This window comes from Leptinotarsa decemlineata, unplaced genomic scaffold, assembly GCF_025532065.1.
Source record: "Leptinotarsa decemlineata unplaced genomic scaffold, Ldec_3_MD MMD2_tig00026294_RagTag_RagTag, whole genome shotgun sequence".
NCBI lineage: Eukaryota > Metazoa > Arthropoda > Insecta > Coleoptera > Chrysomelidae > Leptinotarsa > Leptinotarsa decemlineata.
Window position 1 is genome coordinate 10,284,502 of NW_027412674.1, and position 21,407 is coordinate 10,305,908.

General features: G+C 35.9%; 1 protein-coding gene across 1 annotated transcript in view; it reads right to left on the reverse strand.

The window, feature by feature from the left end:
* Nucleotides 1-1,217: 1,217 nt before the first annotated feature.
* Nucleotides 1,218-21,407, reverse strand: part of LOC111511152 (lipase member J-like) — a 31,601-nt gene continuing 11,411 nt past the window's right edge. Inside the window, exons 3-7 of the mRNA XM_074180500.1 lie at nucleotides 19,056-19,170; nucleotides 13,510-13,759; nucleotides 10,414-10,566; nucleotides 7,266-7,490; nucleotides 1,218-1,373 (exon numbers count right to left, since the gene is read on the reverse strand). Coding sequence (XP_074036601.1) covers nucleotides 1,218-1,373; nucleotides 7,266-7,490; nucleotides 10,414-10,566; nucleotides 13,510-13,759; nucleotides 19,056-19,170 — 899 coding nt within the window. The remainder of the gene's footprint in view (nucleotides 1,374-7,265; nucleotides 7,491-10,413; nucleotides 10,567-13,509; nucleotides 13,760-19,055; nucleotides 19,171-21,407) is intronic.

Genomic DNA, 21,407 nt, shown 5'->3' on the forward strand with positions numbered 1-21,407 from the left:
AGGTGGCGTCCGCTACGAGTAAGAGCAATAAGAACATCAGGTTCGAATTTGACACCTCAAAAACCTCCTATTACCAAGTTTCGTTTAATTAAGTTCAGAGTTTCAAAAGTTATTTGAAAAAAAAAAACGAAAATAAAAATAAAACTTCAACATCCTGTATCTCGGAAACGAAGCGTTTCCGGACATTTATTGATTTGGACAATTCATATTAGAATATTGTGAGGAATCACCTCTTGAAGTTTGACACAGTACTTTTGAATCACCCTGTATACTTACAGTAAATATGAGTTCGACACAATAAATTGAACATATAAACCGGTAACAACAAATAAATACATGTGTCTGAAATTTTTTCGTTTGAGAAAAGTCGTACCTTCACTTAAATGTCATTTTTCGATGAAGCGTGGTGATTTGATAGGATAATCATCAATTCTGGAAAGAGATTTATTGACAAATATGATTTTCATGATTGTTATGTTCTTGGTGTAGTTCCAGTAGCAGACTATATGTGTTACTAATATTCTCAATGTCATGAAAATGTATCAATCAATAACTTTCTTTTTATAATTTATGATTATCCTGTTAAATCAACATGCTTCTTTGGAAAATAACATTTATATGGTGGTACGACTTATGTCGAACAGAAAATACAATACGCAAAATGTACAAAGAAGATAGAAATTAAAAAAGACTAGTGTATGTAGAATATGTAATTTTGCATATTTTGGGCTGAAATGGAATACATTCAATAAAAAGTACTGAGCCTTATTTGGAAGTTACAAACAAGCATCATAACTGTCCAACCAAAATCGGGTGACACTTTCATAAATTGATTTTCTACCTAGTTGAACTTATCACTATTCAGTTAACTAGTTTAGTGATCCAATAATTTTTCTAAAAAAAGGTTGGTTGGGTAACAGGATCAATTTTTTCTTAAAAAACAATTGTTTTCTTGCCGCCCTTTCGAATTCAATTAAATTCAAACCTTTTTTCAGAATTATCATTATTGTTCACAATGAAAAATTGATAGATCATGTGTCAACTCATAAAATTATGACAGATCAAATAATATTCTAATTTAATCTTAACGAAATTTTCATCGGGCACATTAAAAAATTGACTTATCCGACTTCTGACTATCACAGAACAATTTTTTTAATATAGTAAATAACCTTACTGAAAAAATGAAAAAAGAATGGATTTTGTAAAGGAAACTTTCAAGTTTCTGAAATCTTATTCATGAGTTTCAATAGCTTTCCATAAAAATCATCGAAATTCCTTCCATAGAAGAAGTCACTATGGGCAAAGTTGACGAACTGAATTGATGTAGGAACTTCCCTAGATACTAGCATATCGTATGCGATATTTACATCCTGCAAGAAAAAAAAACATTACTGAATAGAAATAGTATACTGTTTTCGAAACATATCTACTGACAGTTAATTCGATTCGTCTTTTACCAAATTCAGTCATACGGGAATGAATTCATTCCTATGGCATTCCAATGGAATTGAATCACTTCATTGAGAAATTTGGGGAGACCGGGGTTGAAAGTCACATTTTTTGTCTTTTGCACTTTCAGTGTCCTTTTTTTATAAATTGTTAATGATATTTTTATCAGTAGATAGTGTTTTCATACTCATTTGAAAAAAAAATTTCTCCAACATGATCCTTAGAGGATATATAACAATTCCTACGGAAAAGAAAAAGTGTGACTTTCAACCTCGGGCCGGGGATCGTTGTCACAGTATTTGGCTAGTCACATAGGTGAATAACGGTAATTAAAAAACAATCAAATGAATATTTTCATTGAGAGTGGAATAATATACGTGATTGATTATATCTAAAAAGAGGAAAAAGTGTATCATTTGTAAAAAAGAAACATATTTGCTCTAAATGAATAACTTTCTTCTGGTAACTGAAATACAGAAAATATCCATCAGGCCGCAATTCTTGTAAACTAAAAATACCCATCCTAGCAAAATTATATTTAGTCAGTCTAAAACTCAGTGAATATAAGGAATCACAATAATGGTAAATGTAACCTGGTAGCCTGGTATGGCAAATGTAACCTGGTGAATGTAACGCTTATTTTCGAATATTTTAGGGAGACGAACCGAAATAAATACTTGAAGCCATAAGTATGTGTCTTTCTGATACGTTCTTCTATTTGTCGGTGAAGATTCGCCTATACCTTTGATAACCAATTTTTGTTGATGGTATTGATAAAACCGTGTTTCTTATCTCTTCGACAGTGAGGTTTTTGCAAAACCGTGTCAGAGTGCGATAATATTTGATCACAAAATCACTTCTTTTGCAGCACGCAGTATCACTGTGTGTAATACTATTTGATCAGACTTCATCATACGATGCCATGACATTTTTATGATTTTTTCTAAAACAAAGAAAATTGTTTGTAGCCGAAGCTCAAAAAGCCAACAAAAAATGCAGCCCACATATATGGTGTTGTTCGTCACATATGACCATCAGCCCACGTCAAGTTGAAACAGCCAGCCTCAAAACACATTTCAAAATATAACCATCTGAAATAACTCTGAATCGATATTCATTCATGAAAACGGAGAGTGATATCATAAAACATACATGTCATGGCACATTAAAAATACATGAAATGACGTATATCTACAGAAAATTCTAGTATATTTATGAGACTCGACACAAATGCACAAAAAATAACTTTTGCCGTCCAAAAACAAATGTACTTACCTATCTCCGTCACACAGTATGAAAGTGAACTAGAGTGACGTTAGGATGGGACCTTTATTGTTCATCATTTATACTACCGATATCACATGGTCAATCAAGAATCGTGAAATACTGGCTTAGGCTGATGACTTACAATTATATATGCACTTTAAAATCGATGAGTATGCCGAGGCACAAAATCTCATTGAAGCTGATCTATATTTGATCATTTAGCTATCAAGTGAACATGATTTGAAAATCAATCCTAATGAAACAATAATGATGCATTTTGGATCGTAGAAGAATCGTAAATTTGCTGAAAACTCCTGCTCTTTAACTCCTGTCAATACAGCAAAATACTTCGGGGTGATGCTTGACACCGACATTAGATTCACCGGTCATGTTGAAACTTTGATAGAAATAGCCTATATGTCATTGAAACTGTTATACTGCAACCGTTTTATTTCAAGCCAACCTCTAAAAAAATGCTTTGTGATAGTTTGGTGCCAAGCCACTTCAAATACTGTGACTTTATTTATGGGCCATACTTATATGATTCAGATAAAAAAAAATTACAAATAGTTCAAAATTCTTGTTGCCTAATTTATGGAATTCGTAAGTAAGGTTTAATTTCTGAAGAAGCTCTCGCTGGCGTAATATGAAAAGCCGTATGATTCATCATTTGGGTTGTTTTGTTCATAAATTGATTACCCTTTTCCAGTCTCCCCTTTCAATAAAAAAAATTCTTCGTAAAGGTATCCACTCTTTAAACATTGGAAATAAAAACGAATTAACTATGCCGCGACATCTTTCTGCGCAGTTTCAGAGATCATTTCTTTTTGGTGCTGTGAAACTCTACAATTCATTGCCTGAGCAATTGAAGAGATTCAATATCAGAAAATCCAAATACAAATATGTAAATTTCATCTATGATAGTCAGTAATGTCAATTTTCGCAACAGATATCAATCTCATTCATCAACTTTCTTTAGGGACTATCACAAATTAATAATTTTATTTGTTTTTATTTTTTCATGGTACCATCATTGGTAACTGTTTTTTTAACTTCTGTATGTTTGCGTGCATTATGGAGTGGTGCTTGTTGGTTGAGTGTAAGTAGCTCTGAGCTAGACTTCGCCAATGAATACCAAAATTTCTATTAACTTATTTTCCTATGTATTTTAGTAGTGTTTTTTTATATCAATAGAGCCAATGATTCATTATTATTATTATATTGAGAATTGAGTTATTTGTCGATACCATGAATGAAATCTTCTCAAAGGAAGACGTCAACAATCTCACTCACTTAGACTTGTACATATGAGTCTATTAACGCATTTCTGGTCCAGCAGCACCATTGATGTGACCTATGTTGGATTGAAACAGAGCTATCTGGTGTTGATACATGAATGTGTTGTATTCGGGTTTTGAACTAGTTGCTTTACAGTGGAAAACAGAGGCGGTCAATTGCAAAGCCTGGCTTCACATTTGACCGCCTTGGGAAGCCTCAAACTCTATTCATTTCTGATGTTCGAGGATTCAGTAACGAAAGAAGCCATGAAAATGATTATAATAGAGAATTTGCAATTATTCTGAATGTGACAATAACGAAAAGTGAACTAACCCAACCCTAATAAGGACAATAACAATGCTCAGTGTTATTCATCGCAACGATTTTATAGGTTTGGGGCAGGATTTTTTGTTAACGAGGTCAAGGTGATTTGATCGTCACAAATGCATACTCTAATGCATTTGTCAGATCTAATGCAACAAACCAGAGTCAAGACCTGGATTCGAAAGCATACAAGCAACGGACATGGCTAGAATATCTGTTCGTGGTTTTTGTCACAAGTCTTCATATTCTACAAGGTATTTTCCTTGTGGAGATTCATCTAGGTCAAGGTGGATTGATTCTGCTATGTTAGACGGCTGACAGAACTGTGAATACACATGATTTCTCTAGGAGTTAACAAAATAGAGTATCAAGAACAATACTATAGTTGCCGATGCCATTGATACAATCTGTATTTGTAGAGTAGGCCACTTAGGCCACATGTGACCCATTGCACATCCTCTCAAGGAGTTGTCCTCCTAGGTCATCGTCCATCCTGTTTTTTCCAGGAAGGTGGACAGGTCTCTGGGAGAAATCTCCTTTATATCGGCAGGTGTAGGCCAAAACTCGCCGAACACACACTCTCTCATTGACGATTACTCTGGGCATTCGCATGCCTGACAGTCTCATTTTCCTGTTCAAACATCCTGCATAGAGGTGTGTCCACTAGCCCAATATTTGACAGTGACAGTGACAGTGACAATGGTTGACAGTGGTCAGTCAGAAATCCATTGATACGAAAAAAATAGACCACCTCCTATCCAAATGAATGAGTGAAAATATCTATTGATTCAGAAAAAAAATGTTTTCGTCTGGCTGAAAAGATTTTTCCAGTAGCTTCTAATAACCTGATCAGTCAATTTAATATTTCCCATAAAAGAAACCGTATAGTGCAGGGGTCTCCAAACTTTGAAGCCTTCGGGCCATAATGATTTTTTCAGTTTGCTCCAAGGGCCAATTTCTGCTCTCAACTATATTTTTAGACTAGAATAGTCGCAAAGTGCGTGACCTAAGCAAACTTCCGCTTTTTTGCATTTCAATTATTATTGTGTATTGTGACACTTAACAACATCTAGTGGCGAGTAGTAGTACTATGTACTATCTTTTTCAGCTACCCGCTAGGTGGCATTAGGCGTAATTGAATATTTGGAATTACCGCGTTGGTTCGAGAAAATTCTGGTTCTAGCTAGTATATTCCGATCACCTCGAGATGGCAATAATAATTGCATATAAAAAGGCTAGCGGTGCAACTGCTAGTTAGTCTGCGTAGGAAAGGTGAATGAAGCGAAACTGTCTATTGTGAAATGAAGTAACACCCGTCAATAAAAGTATTTTGATTTGACTAATTGTTTTTATGTGTGATTTGTTAGTATGGAAAAGAAGCGAAAATCGACAGTGAATGCAGAACGTTCCAAGAAAAATGGAACTTTCAGTATTTTGTGATTGAGTCCAGTAATAAGGCGCTATGTTTAATTTGTAATGAAACCATAGCTGTTCTCAAAGACTATAACATTAAACGACACTATGAATCGAAACATCTTCAAAGTTACTCCAAGTATACAGGAAGTTTGCGGTAGGAAAAATTTGAAGCTTTGAAACGCGGACTCAAATCGCAGCAATATTTGTTTACCAAAGCGAATACTGAACAAGAGTCTGCAACTCGCGCCAGCTTTCGTGTGGCTCTTGAAATCGAAAAACGTGGCAAACCATTTACCGATGGAGAAATGATAAAAGAATGCTTGATTGCAGTAGCCGAAGAAATATGCCCCAAAAAGGTAAATTTATTTAAAGTGTCAGTTTGTCAGCAAACACCGTGGCTCGGAGGGTGCAAGACATCGCAGAAAATATATCATCTCAACTGTTGGATGAGTCAACGGATGTGTCAGATACTGCTCAGGTGTTGATTTTTATTCGTGGAGTTGATAAAAGATATGAAGTGTATGAAGAACTTCTTGATATTCATCAACAGTCCTTGTGCGGAAAATGTCTGTGCGGAAAATGGATATGTCTGAAGTTCTAAAACTAAGTCGTATCAGTTGTTAACTTCATCAGATCCACTGGGCTGAAACACCGACAATTCCGCGAGTTCATTCAACAGATTGGAGAAAATGATTTAACATATCATACTGCCGTACGCTGGCTTAGTGCGTGGAATAGTCCTTAAGCGCTTTTTTGAACTTCGAGCAGAGATCGAAATTTTTTTAAATGAGAAGCAGCGCCCTTTTGCCGATTTAGAAAATAGTGAATGGATGTGGAAGTTAGCTTTCTATGTCGATTTGTCAAATCATATGAACCAACTGAATTTGAGATTGCAAGGAGAAAATCAGCTTCTCCCTGATTTATACACCAATATCAAATCCTTCAGGCAAAAAATAATACTATTTCAATCGCAATTACGTAAAAAATGTTTCACACATTTTGAAACATGTGAAATATTCAGCCACACTACAGAGACTGAATTTCCTGTCAATTTTGGAATATTTATTGATCTCAATTAACCGATGAACATCTTAAATCTCTTTTGATAATTGGTACAAGTAAAATTGATCCACAACTACAAAGTATTGTCGGTGGAAAATCACAATTACATAAATCTCATTAGTGTTTTTGTGATTCATTTCAATTATTTGTTAGTTATTAATATGCTTAAACTCAGATACTTAAGTTAAGTTTTCTTTGTCATCATTTCTGTCGTTGAGTTTTACCTTGCAAGTAAATAAAACCGAGTAATTATCATTCTGTGTATTCTTCTTCAACTCATCACAGCAATAGTAACAACAATTAGGTAATCATTGGCTGTCGCGGGCCAGATTGATGACAGTAAATCATTAGCTGTCGCGGGCCGGATTGATGACACTGGCGGGCCTGATTTGGCCCGCGGGCCGTAGTTTGGAGACCCCTGGTATAGTGTAACAGAAACTGTAAAAGTACTTGTTTCAGATACTCACCTCTTCTGTTGCTAAAAAGTCTTTGGTTCCAACGAAGAAATGTGTGGGTATCCGATTTATATTGTTCTCGTAGAAAGGAGGATCACTTGCATTGTATTTTAGAATGTTGTCGTTTCCATAATCATACATTCGCAACCTTCCTACAGTTATGCACTGCGCAAAATGAACCAAGGTTTTCACCGATACGGCTCTTGGAAAATAATCGAAGAAAAGTGGAAGAAGATCCTGAAAATTGAAATTATAATTCACTTCATATAATTTGCGTATGAATATCTATAAACATTGATGATGATATTCATTTAAGAATTGAAAAAAAAAATCATAGAAACAAATGAAAACAATCAAAAAGGTTTCGAACCAAGTGATTTCACGACGATTCGATTGTTACTATTCACATTCGTCTTCGGGTAAATATACTTTTTTCTCTACAATCATAATCGAAAGTTTTGAAAAGTTGAACAAAGAGGCTGCTAACCAATTCTCAAGAACAGTTTTCACCGCCTGAATTATGGAATTTTTATTTTATTTTTATTTATTTCATGCACTATTCTACAAGATGAACCCAATTACAGAATAAGGAGTAACAGTGGCAGTTACAAATATGTACTTACATAATATAATTTGTGAATTTATATTAAAACAAATTAAAACAGTACTGTCAGTTAGCTAAGAAATGTCTTTTGATTTGTTTAATCTGGCAATTGAATATATCTAGGACATATGACTAACAAAATTAGAAGTATCGCATATTGTATAAATTGGATATTTTTTCATTATATTTGTACGCGGAGTTTTGAGATAAAATGTGACACTATTCCTAGATGGCCGTCTAGAAATCCAGAAGTTCAACAATGTTACAGTTGAAAGCAGGTGATGATATTGTTTATGACCTTGAATAAAGAAGAAATAAATAATATTCACGCCTTACCTCGAGACTACAAAAATTGTAAGTTACAAGAAATTCATAATAGGGTATTCCCACAGTAGTTTTAAAGACATATATTTCAGATAGCGCCTCTGTAGGGCTTCTAGTTGATTTATATGAACCTGATATTAGGGACTCCACACGACAGACGCATATTCCAGCCTAGATCGAACAAAAGTGAAATAAAATAATTTCAATGTTGAAGCTTTTTCGAAGTCTTTTGTATTTCTAACTAAGAATTCATATATGCGATAAGCTGCTCATAGAGTTGTGTCAATATGTTTATTCAAAGAGAGAGATTAATCAAAAGTAACACCTAGATCAGTGAGTGTGTCAGGACGCTCCAGAACTTGATTGTTTATGACGTAGTTGTGTAAAGTCAAGTTCGTTTTCAGTGGATAAGACATTACATTACATTTGGATAAGTTGAGATTTTTTCGACACCATGTAGCAACGCGATTTGGATTCAGATGGAGACGTTTGCAATCATTAGAACATGTTAAATTGTGATAGAGTTTCAAGTCATCTGCGTATAAAAGTAAATTGACATCAATCTCAGCTCCGATATCACTAAAGAACATATTGAACAGTAGGGTTCCTAGATTTGATCCTTGTGGTACACCAGACGTGGCTATATATTCGATAGACTCCATGCCATTGACTTGTACGTACTGCTTACGGTTGTAAAAATACGATTTGAAGAGGGTAATTAATTCATTGGATAACCCAAAAGTCGAAAGCTTGTTGAGCAGGATACTATGGTCAAGTATGTCGAACTCTTTAGAAACACCAGTGTAGATGAGATCAGTGTGAGACTGACAATCAATCCCCTTTGCAAAACATAAAGTGATTGTTATAAGATTGGTGGTGGTTGAACGTCCTTTCATAAAATCGTGTTGATTGGGGCTAATAATGTTGCTGACATGACAATAGATTGCCTTCTCTCTTCACAATAGTGGCATACAGTACAGTACAGCATAAAGTACAGTTGATGTTTTCAGGCATATATAAATTAGAGTTGTAAGTGGTTCAACCAGAGCTGAGGCACAATCTTTAATGATAAATGCTGGAATATGATCACGTCCCGCAGTAAGGTTGGGCTTTAATTTTTTCAGGGTATGATAAACATCTTCAATACTAAAGTTTTTGATTACTAAGCTGGGAATATCACTACTTTTGTTCATATGGTCACTTGATGTTGATACTATATAAGAACTATTGAAGAAATCTGCAAAACCATCAAGAATATCTGAGGAATTATCTAGTAGCTTGCCTTCATGTAACATTTTATATCCGATTCGATTCGTTTATTATGACCAGAACTTATTGTAATTATGGATTATCTCGCTCTCAGTTTTCTGAATGATTTTTTTATAAACTATTCTAATGGCTCTTTTGATTTTTGCCCGGTGACGTTTTAATTCGTGAAAAGTGTGAATGCCACCGTTTCTTTTGTATTTACACCCAAATTTTGTTTCAGTTCGAATTTTCTTTATCAATACACCATCAAAGTAGGCTGGATAATTTTTTTTGTATTTTATCGAGAATTTTGGCATGTAACGATCAAACACACTGTATAATCTTTCATAATATTCCGGGAAAAACCCAAAACACCCACCATATAGGGTGTTATGTTTCAAAAGAAACGTCATCGAACCTTCCCCTAATATTATTTGAATAATTCTACCACATACAGGTATAATAAATAGGGAACACTGGTTATCAGCAACATCCTCAGCAATATACTGGTTAATAAGGCTGGTTATAGATTCAATTAGGTTCAAAACCAGCATTTTTCCCAAATACTAGAATTTGACGCGTCTTCATGAGTTGAAGCAATACAAATTTGATCTTCAGCTGATTTCAAAGATGAATTGATACTTCATATAAAAAAACATGAATGTGTGTGTATCTCATTATATCCTCAAGAGTTTGAAATATTCATCATTGTTTTTCTCAAAAAAATCAACCTTCTGCTAACGTGGATTTCAAAAAAGGGTTATTTCAAGAAGTTTTCATATTTTTTTTGTTATATTCAGCTGTAATCTGTTGCCCTGTTGAGAAATGTCAATCATGATGAAAACAAATAATTTCTCAACCAAATATTTGAACATCGAAAAATATAAAAACAATCATAAACAATGAAAAAGAAAACTCATTTGAATTTGATATCAGCGTACCTATTTTTTACAAAAATGAAAGTGATTAAAATATATACAATACCGGACGTGCTTCTTCCAATGCCAGACCACTTGACAGAATAACCGATAATTCACATAAAATTATGCCTGGATATGTTCCACAGAAAGTACTCGTAAAACGGTTCAATACCGGCTGATAACCTAAAGCATATATTCCTAATGATTTCAGCACAGACTGAAACAGAAATAAAATGAAATGTATATAACAATTATGATAATAAACGTCTTCATTACTACAACCACAAACAAAATCACAATATTTCTAACTACATATATAAAGTTATACTAAAAGGCAAAGTTGAATTTTCGCAGCTATGCAAATAACTGTTATATTAAACTCCTTCCATATTTCATCAGTTCGGACTTCCATTGTCTAATATAATATAGATTGATTTGAAGTTCCTGAAGAAATATTGAAAAGATTAACCGAAAATAACATTTTTATTTGAATGAAATACTGAAATTACAAGAAAAAAACATAAAATCAAACAACAACCAAAAAATGAAAATTGAAATAATAGTAGAAGCTGATAATTAAAAATTATTAACAAAAAATGAAAAATAAAAATTAAAAAATTTCAAACCAAGGTATGTCACGATGTTTCGATTGTTAGTATCCACAATCTTCTTCGGGTGATAACTGGACTCATTCCTCCGAGATCCGACTATTTATATGCCATTCGCTTTCACCTATTCCCTCTTCTCTCTCTCCGCTTCATTGGTTTTTAGCGGGAGATGACCGTTTGGCGGGAGTTGGTCGTTTTTCCTTTGATTAGAGGTTTCCATATGTTACGTATCTCTACGCTAGCTTGACTAAATGCGTTGTTGGACAACATATACGCGGCTTCTTTCAATTTTCTCCTGACCAGTGTTCCTCTTGAGCCCAAACATGCTCTGCTATTCAGGATTTGCTGTGTGTGTTTCTTGTGCTCAGCAATGCGAAATTTCAATGGCCTCTTAGTTTCACCGATGTATGATTCTCAGCACTCGCAGGGTATCCGGTAAATGCAACTCTTGGAAACGCATTCCGCGTTTGGTGGCCTGGTTTTCGTGAGGCTGCTACGGATAGTGTTCCCAGATCTGAAGCAGGTCGTGATGTTATACTTGGACCCAATCCTTCGTATCCTTTCCGATAATCCTCTGATGTAGGGAAATACAAGTACTGTTTGTGGAGGCTTCTCTTCCTTGTGGAGCTCTCGCTGTCTTCTAGCTAAAGCCTGTTCTACCATCACTCTGGGTAACCATTCCGTTGAAGGTCGTTTTTGATGATGCCTAGTTCCCTTTCGAGACCTTCCTCTGTATTACAGAGCCCGAAGGCACGGTCTAGTAAAGTCTTGATGATTCCTCTCTTAGTCGATTGATGGTGGTTGGATTTCTGGTTCAGATACTGTTCTCTGTGGGTGAGTTTTCGATATACAGAGGTTTCCCATTTAGTGTCGGTCCTCTTCACCAATACGTCTAAGAATGGCAATTCGTTGTGGACTTCCTTTTCCATTGTAAAAGTGATGGAAGGACTAAGTTGTTGATGTGCTTTAGGAAAGTGTCTAGATCTGTATTTCCATGGTTCCATATTATGAAGGTGTCGTCTACATATCTCAACCAATATCTCATACATTTTTTTGACAATGTACTAATTAAATTAATGAGGCGTCAATTATATCAAATGAGAGATTGGCTTATTTGAACATCATAGGAGCCATGAGAACAATACCAACCGCGGCAATGGAAATAATTACTGATCTGACATCTCTGGACCTGTACGTTAAGGAGGTTGCGTTAATGGCCATGTCACGATTGTGTACGGCTGGTTCAAACCTCGAAGTAGGAATGGGTAAATTGAGGCTGAGCCTAAGGCGACAGGCGCTTACTGGGCAACCTCTGCTGCAGGCAGCCAGTGATGCAACTGAAGCCAGGTTTGTATTTAATAAACCCTACAGAATACAAATAAAACAGAACACAAAGCCAGATGCTACAATTGCAATACGTATATATATATACAGACGACTCAAAAACCAGGATGTGGAGTTTACTCCAGCCTAAGGATTGAGTGGGAAAAATACCAGCATGGTTCAAACGGAACTGGCTGGTATCTCAATCGCTACCAAAGAAATAACCAGCAAAGAAATTTCTGGCAAAAACATAACAATCTGCATAGGTAGTAGACAAGTCCTATTAGCCTTGAACGTGTTACTTCAGGGCTAGTGCTAGAGTGCCACCGAGATTTAGCCAAAGCTTCGGTAGATATTAACATTTTACTTAGGTGGGTTAAAGAGTACGATAGGAGTAAAGGTAATTTCATTGCCGACTCTTGAGCCGAAGAAGCAGCTGGACTAAGAATTTTGGGACCCATTGAAACCTACGGCCTGATGACTTCGACAATTGTGGAACTAGCCAAACGTCACACCTATGCTCGAACCCTAAAGAGATGGGATTGAATCAAGGGATGCAGTTTTGTCAGGATCACCCTGGGCGACCCTGGGAAGCTGGCGCCGTAGAAATATTTGGCGATGACCAGGAAAAACCTCAACAGTGGGATTTCTGACTGGCCACTGTCAACTGAGGAAACACCTACATAATATGGGGCTAGTGGACACACCTCTATGCAGGATGTGTGAACAGGTAGATGAAACTGTCAGGCATATCCTATGCGAGTGTACGGAGTTATCGTCAATAAGAGAGGGTGTGTTCGGCGAGTCTTGGCCTACACCTGCCGATATAAAGGAGATGTGTCCCAGTGACCTGTCCACCTTCCTGGAAAGAACAGGATGGACGATGACCTAGGAGGACAACTCCTCGGGAGGATGTTCAATGGGTCACATGTGGCCTAAGTGCTGTGGGCCTATACTCACCCTCCCTCTTCTACACATACAGAAGGCGTCACTTTTTGATTTTTCAAATGGGATATCAATCAACTTGTTGAAAGAAGATACAACAACTTTCACAGACTACAATTTGATCTCTGAATCTGATGATAACACTTCATCCACACCAGAACTGAAGTAAAAAAGCATCTGAGGATGTTGGCTTGTTTGGCGAAACGCACATTGAGAGACAGTTCTGATTTAGGAAAAGCGTTTTCATCGGATAAGATACCATAAGAACTTTCATATTCATTTACCTCTACTAATCCAGTGAATGGAACCAAGAGTGGTGTCACACCTTTGATATTCTGCGAGTATATTATTGGAGATAACAAGATAATTCCTTTCAGATGTGCGGAGGCGTGTTCATTCATTGAGTTCGAATAAAGATGGGCTATGGTTGTTCCCATCGAATGTCCTATATAGATGATTTTTTCTCTATAATTTGTTCTCCTTGAGATATATTCTGTTATTGCAGGAAGATCTAGGAATGCCATTTCATGGAAGCTGTAACGAAACATAATCCAATTTCATTAGTGTTCATTGCAAATATTCTGATGAAAAAAAAAACTGAAAAATTACCATATTCGTGATCTTACGAACACAGTGAACATACCAGTAATACGAGTTCAATGCCAACACCAAACCGGTTTTTTTAACATCTCGACACGTGTCTCCATCACCAATTACATACAATATTGTCCTTATTTATGACAGGTTGGATGGATAACAGGTTCCATTTTTTCTTGGAAAGACAATTGTTTTCTTCTCTTTCTGATAAACTTGGAATGCTACGCAGTATCGAATAAATTAAAATGGCCTCGAAACAAAAAACAAAAACACCACAAGAAATACAATTCAATATAGTGTACAAATTAAACTGTGGGAACTATTACAAATGATATGTTGGTCAAACCGGACGGTATCTTAAAACACGAGTTTCAGAACACATGAGAGACTCTAAGAAACTGAATATAGAAAATCCTACAGCTCTCGTTGAACATGAAAAAGAATATGGACACATGTTTGATTTTGATCATCCAACATATCATCAAATGCTATAGTGAGAAGAGATGTCGATGGCCTTTATACTGTATATTTCAATTTGATAAGTGATAAGTGGTCGGTCGGTAGCCAAGCGGTTCGGCGTGGGTGATTTGTTCACTCACTCGAATTGACTGCCGTGTTGGTCGGTGGTTCAAGCCCTAGTCTGAACGATCGATCTTCACTTGCTATCGTCCAACCCGTGTTAGGAATCACACGTTAAAAGGTAAGACCTCGTTAATCCTTAGCTCGCACAAGTTTCGACTTATGAGGGTTGTCGTTCGTAGGGGTGCGACAGCTGGTTAACGGAAAAACAGATTTTAAACAGATTTTAAACAGATTTTAAACAGAAATACCTCAATAAGTTACCCTTTTTCATTCTTTTTCTTTCCGCCATTGATTAAAAAACAAACACCACGTTATCAGAATCACAGATGAAGCCATTCGTTTGTTTCGTGTCGTTTTGTATTGGTGTTGTCTCGGAAATTTATTTGTTTTGCATTTTTTTTTCAATATGTTTCTATTATTTGTCATGGTTTATAAAATAGTAATGATATCAACACGAAAAACTACTTTTCGGTGGATAATTCAATTAAGAACCCATTATTTCTTACGAAATTGAAACGATAATGATCGTATAAGTTTTGTGGAAGGTATGTTTATGAAAATTCATTGTTACAGAGCCCTGAAGAAGAATTTAATTCGAAACGTTGGCAAGAAAACAATTGTATTTCAATAAAAAATTGATCCTGTTACCCAACTAAACTTTTTTCAGAACAATTATTGGATTACTAAACTAGTTGATAGATACCGCTGCTAGGTATCTGCATCTTAATGGTCTCAAATGAATTTTAAAATATTGCCTCATGTAACATTCAGGTAAATCTGATACTAAAATGTTAAATCAACAAGCTATACAGTATACTATCAGGTATTGGTCCACTATCGTTATTCATGATCTTCCTATGTTTACTTACGTCTACACTCTATACTTATTTCTACACTCTGTTGTTGTTAACTTGTCTAACTGATCTTAATGAACTGAAGTCTATGGAATGGATTTGTTGTAAAATATGATAGGTGACTGCTGATTTTTCTAGTCTTCTATATTTTAGGTGTGCTAAGGGTTCCTTATATCTCATTTTAAAAGATCTTTCAGTCTGTCCATAATATTTTGCATCGCAGTTCTCACATTCAATTTCATGAATTAGATTTTTCCGAAATCCCGACTTTGTCCTTTGTATTTTCTAGAAGGCTCTGAGTGAGGAAGTCCTGTTAGATGAGGCAATATTAATAATAATAAATAATAATAATAAATCTCTATTTTTCAGTTGAAAAGCATAAATGTATGAATACATTCAAGCAGAAACTGACGATAACGTCATAATTATTACAGAAAAGAATTTAAATGATATGAATACATTCATAAGTCAATAATATAAAAGAAGTGAAATATATAAGTATATAGAAATATAAAAAATTCATAGAACCTACCGACTTGATTAAAAAAGACACAACAAGAACATATTAGAAAAAGGTTAAAAGTGTCATAGTACAAATGACAAACGATATTCGAAAACAACAGCACGAATATAACATTTCATTGTCAAAAAGAGAACATTCTAAGATAGTTTTGAGACTAATAGATAAAGCAACATGTAGAATTGATTTAAGACAATTGGGATGCAGATACCTAGCAGAGGTATCTGAGGAATATATTGTATGCAATTTCGTTTAGTCTTTCTCTTGAAGATGATCACTTGGTGATCGAAACACATGTCGAAGTGTTAAAAATAACGGTTTGGTGTTGAAATTAAACTACAGTAATATCCATTACTACATCAACGGTTCCAAATAGAGCATCACAAGTAGTGACACAAAAGTTCACACAAGTATTCCAAAAACACTCAATTGTAAGATTTCCACTGGACAATTTTATAAAAATGCAACACGTGTTTTGCTACACAATGGCGAAGAAGTCCCCTTCACCTTTATTGCAATGTATCGCAATTCACAATTTCGCAAAACGCTACAAAATCAAAAATCAAAATCAAAATCAAAAAATCTTTATTTCCGTAGACCTAGGGAAGGCATGGAAAAAGTCACATTACTCAGAACAATTACAATGAGGTCACAATCATAAGAAAACATAATAATAAGATATACTATATAACATTTAGGCCATAAAAGGGATACAAAAATTAAAGGTGATTGACAATGTTTCGTGATGAATTTCACTAGTTCGGACTTCCATTGTCTACTATGTATAATGATTTGAAATCCCTGAAAAAAGTAAAAAAGAATAATTAAAAAAGAATAGTTGAAAATAACAATTATATTAAGCAACAATAAACCTGAAATGAAATGATAGTGAAATAACCTACAAGTAAAAATATAATACTTGAATAAATAAAAATTAAAGGAATGCAAAGAAGAAAATAATAAAAATAAAGTGTAGAGATTCCAAGTCACGTTAGTTCACGACGTTTCGATTGTTGGTATCTACAATCGTCTTCGGGTGATGACTGGACTGATTCCTCCGAGAGATGACTTTCACAATGGAGAAGGAAATCCACAATGAATTGCCATTCTTAGACGTTTTGGTGAAGAGGACCGACACTAAGTGGGAAACAACTGTATACCGAAAACCCACTCATACGGGACAGTATCTGAGAGGATAAGAAGAATTGGTTCCAAGTACAACATTAGAACCTGTTTCAGATCCGGTAACACTATCCGTAGCAGCCTCACGAAAACCAGGCCCCCAAACGCGGACTGCGATTCCAAGAATTGCATTTACCGGATACCCTGTGAGTGCGGAAAATCCTATATTGGTGAAACTAAGAGGCCATTGAATGTTCGCATTGCCGAGCACAAGAAGCATACACAGCGAGGAGAAACCAGCAAATCAGGAATAGCAGACCATGTTTGGACCCATCAACACAACATCGAGTGGTCCCAAGCTGAGATCTTGCACAGAGAGGAACATTGGTTCAGGAGAAAATTTAAGGAAGCCGCATACATGTTGTCAGCGTAGATATACGAAACATATGGAAACCCATCATCAAACGAAAAATGAACAACTCCCGCCAAAACGGTCATCCCTCACGGAATCAGTGAAGCGGAAAATGGAAAGTAGAGAAAGTGAAAGTATTTCAACGACCTATAAAATAGTCATCTCTCGGAGAAATCAGTCCAGTCATCACCCGAAGACGATTGTAGTTACCAACAATCGAAACGTCGTGAACTAACGTGACTTGGAATCTCTACACTTCATTTTTATTATTTTCTTTTTTGCATTCCTTTAATTTTTATTTATTCAAGTATTATATTTTTACTCGTAGGTTATTTCACTATCATTTCATTTCAGGTTTATTGTTGCTTAATATAATTGTTATTTTCAACTATTCTTTTTTAATTATTCTTTTTTACTTGTTTCAGGGATTTCAAATCATTTTATATAGTAGACAATGGAAGTCCGAACTAGTGAAATTCACAAAAATTAAAATTTAAAATTCCAAATCAGACTGAAAAAATTCATCAAGCGAATAAAATACCTTTTCACATAATAGTTTCCGAACTTTTTGTTTAAAGAGCTTTACACTAGTCATTTTTTAATGGATATTGGGAGCTTGTTGTACAGTTTTATTGACATGATATGAGGTCCATTAGTGACCTTGGCTAACTTATGACTAGGAATTAAAATGTTATAGTTTTTTCTCAGGGTGAAGCCCGAAAGAAGACATGTATCATCTCTGTTCTGAAACTTGGAGCAATTTGATTTAACGTAGATTACGCAATTAAGAATATACATGCAAGTAACAGTTAGTATATTCAACTTTGCAAAAAGTGGTTTACAGGAATCGAGTGTTTTTTCAAAACAAATTGTTCTAATAATCTTTTTTTGGAAAATCAATAAGTCACTGATTCTATTGCAGTTGCCAAAACAAATAATACAGTAATTGAGGGCAGAGTAAACATATGCATAATAGTAACTTTTAAGAATTTCAATAGACACAAAATTACGCAGATTCCATATAACGAAACAGTGTGTCGCTAATTTCTTCAGTATGAAATCAACATGATGATTCCAATTGAGTTGTGAATCAATAAAAACTCCTAAAAATTTTTTATAGTTTACCTGTTCAATACTTTTAATCTCAGACCTAACCAATACACTACAATCAGTTTCCTGAATTGTAAAGAGAATGGTGTTGGTTTTAAGATTATTTAGAATCAAGCCATTTTTAGAACAATAATTTTGCATGTTGAATACAGCATCATTTGCTCTTACTGACAATGTTTCACATTCCGAACCACTGACAGTAAAAGATGTGTCATAAGCAAATTGTATAGAGCACTGTGGATGATTAATTTTTGAAAGGTCATTAACAAATAAAATAAATAGTGTAGGCCCCAAAACACTACCTTGGGGCACACCTGTAACAACGTTTCGAGATTCAGAGACAAATGACCCAGTCTGAACCCAGAAAACCAGAAAATTTTCCTAACATTTTCAAACAATATTTTTCAATTTGAATTAATGCATTGAGAATTCGTGAAAATTTGGTATGGAATTCAATTCATTTTCAGGAGTATTTTTCATGAATTCAGACAGAAAAAATTTATTTCATAAGAAAACATTCAAAGTGACCTAATATTCGACCATATATCAAGTACTGTCGAAAAATATCTTTGATATTGAAATACGTTTCTGAATAATATGAGTACTTTAACGGTTATTTCCGAACTGACTTACCTGAAATCCCAGTATTCTGTATCTAAAACAGTCAGTTTCTTATGCCGATCGGAGTACGTTCCACCTCTGATTGTCGAAAGCCATACATCATATCCATTTCTCGACAAAACAAATGCTAAAAGAAATCAAAACTAACTATTGTGTGTGAAAGCTATAAAACGAGAATCATGTGCCTAGAGTAAGCGCAGTGAGCCAAGAATGACAGCCTTCTGCATCTGTCCGGCTAAGATTTCTGCCTTAGTGCGACATACCGGCATGATTTTAAAATTCAAGAGCAGAGAGGCCATCATACCACCAAGGACAGAGTGGTCTAAATAGACTCTGCGGAGTTTGAAGAAAAAATTTCAATATTCATTCGTTTCTTCTCATGGGGGTGGAAAACAAAGAATTTCAATAGAAATAGCACTTTTCGTTCCCCACAACGGATTCAATAACCTCTGGAGCGTAGGGCGTGATAATGAAGCATTCTTAGGGCCGTGATATATCGATGGATATAGGCCAAGACCGCATAAGCTGGACATGCGGGCAGCAAGTGCATTAGCGTTTGAAACGCCTCGCGGCAGGCCCTGCACCTTGTGACAGGAACCTCCACCATCACGCGACTGCAGCAGGTCATAATGAACCTTTCAGTTTTCGACTGCCGCCCACTCGGCCTGGCGCTTTGCTAAGCCAAGGTCGGGTTGGGTTGACTCTGAAGTTAGTGGGTGTATTCGACCGTCCACCGCAACTCGCAATGGTGAGTTTTGGCTCATGCCTATTCAAACTCGACAAAATGAACCCAGCTTCTTAACGAAGATAGAGTACGGCTGTGCCGAACTCTAAAACTCTGATTCGGTCCTCAGCGGGGCAGACACAAAGTATATGCTCTTCCGTTCCATCATATTCCAAACAGAAGTGACACACACTGTCTTCCGACAGTCCGAGTCTCTGCATATGATGATTCAAATGACAGTGACCAGTAAGAACGCCTGTTAGAAATCGTAGTTGATCCCTACTGTAGTCCAATAACTGTTTGGTATCAAACGTCGAAGGGTTAATAAACGTCTTGGAGTGAGCCAATCCTGGAAGATTCTGCCAGAACTCCATAAACCTTCTTGCCATCCAGGTGTTCAATTTCTGTTTGGCAAAATCTATTGCGATGCCAATGACAGGTTCTGCTCCGATGAAGCTGCTTGCAGTACCCTCCTTTGCAGGAAAGTTAGAAGCCTCATTGCCTTCCAGGCCAGTATGGCTAGGAATCCAGACCAGAGACAATCTGTTGAGTATTTCTATCGAGGAGAGTAGTTTTTGGCAAACTTGCTACCAAGTAGGAGCCAAGAGCCTCCAACGCCGCTTGACTGTCCAAACATATTAATATTGACTTGTGTATGAGGTTGATTTCTCCCAATCTCTCCGCACACAATTCAATAGAGTGAATTTCCGCTTGAAATACAGTCGCATAGGTTCCTAGGCAGGTAGATATCTCTGTCCTGGGTTTGCAACTAAAAACACCTGCACCAGAACCGAAAAGTGTTTTTGATCTATGAACCAACAACTATTTGCACTTAATGTTTCCTTTTCCCGGAGGATCCAGTCCTCTCTACTCGGGAACAGTACATAAGGCAGTTCGTAGTTCAGAGATCATATCCAGAATGCTGTGACTTCTAGTGTCAGCCAACAGTCTGTTGCACTCTGCATCAAATTCATTTGTGCAATTGGCAATATGCACAAGTCTATATGAAGTCCTTCTAGCCTCTTTCTTCAGAAAAATGTGGAGACGACGTAGAAGTTGTTTAGCCGTGGGTATGAAATGATATCTGCGGCTTTTATATGCAACTTCTGCTGAGCAGGTTCCAACTTGGTGACAGAATTATTGTGATTATCTCGTTCGATGTCGGAAATTGAACCAAGTCCACCAGCAGAGAGCTATCCGTGCTCTCTCTCTCTCTCTCTCAGATCGCAGACCATCCAGAGAAGAGGATCCAATTTCCTGATGACTATCATTATTATCATTAGTATCACTAAAGTTGCAGTAGTATCCAACTCCGACACGATTTTACTTTTATCCCCTTCCTTTCAAAAGTACAGATTCAAATTGGAATTGCTCTGTATTCACAAAATGAAATTAATATTATCGAAATCTCCAGGTTCAATCAAATGGTTCGAAATGAATAGAGTTTCCTCATAATATTTTGTTATAAATATGATGAATTCAGCCATATTATCGACGAAACTGTCCAAGATTTTTCTAAATTTTTGAATCAAAAGCAATTCCACCACAAAATGTCTACTTCAAAATGTAATTCATCGATGGAATCATTCCCATGATTCATGGGAATGAAATGTCTCATCATTCAGTTGATAAAATTAATT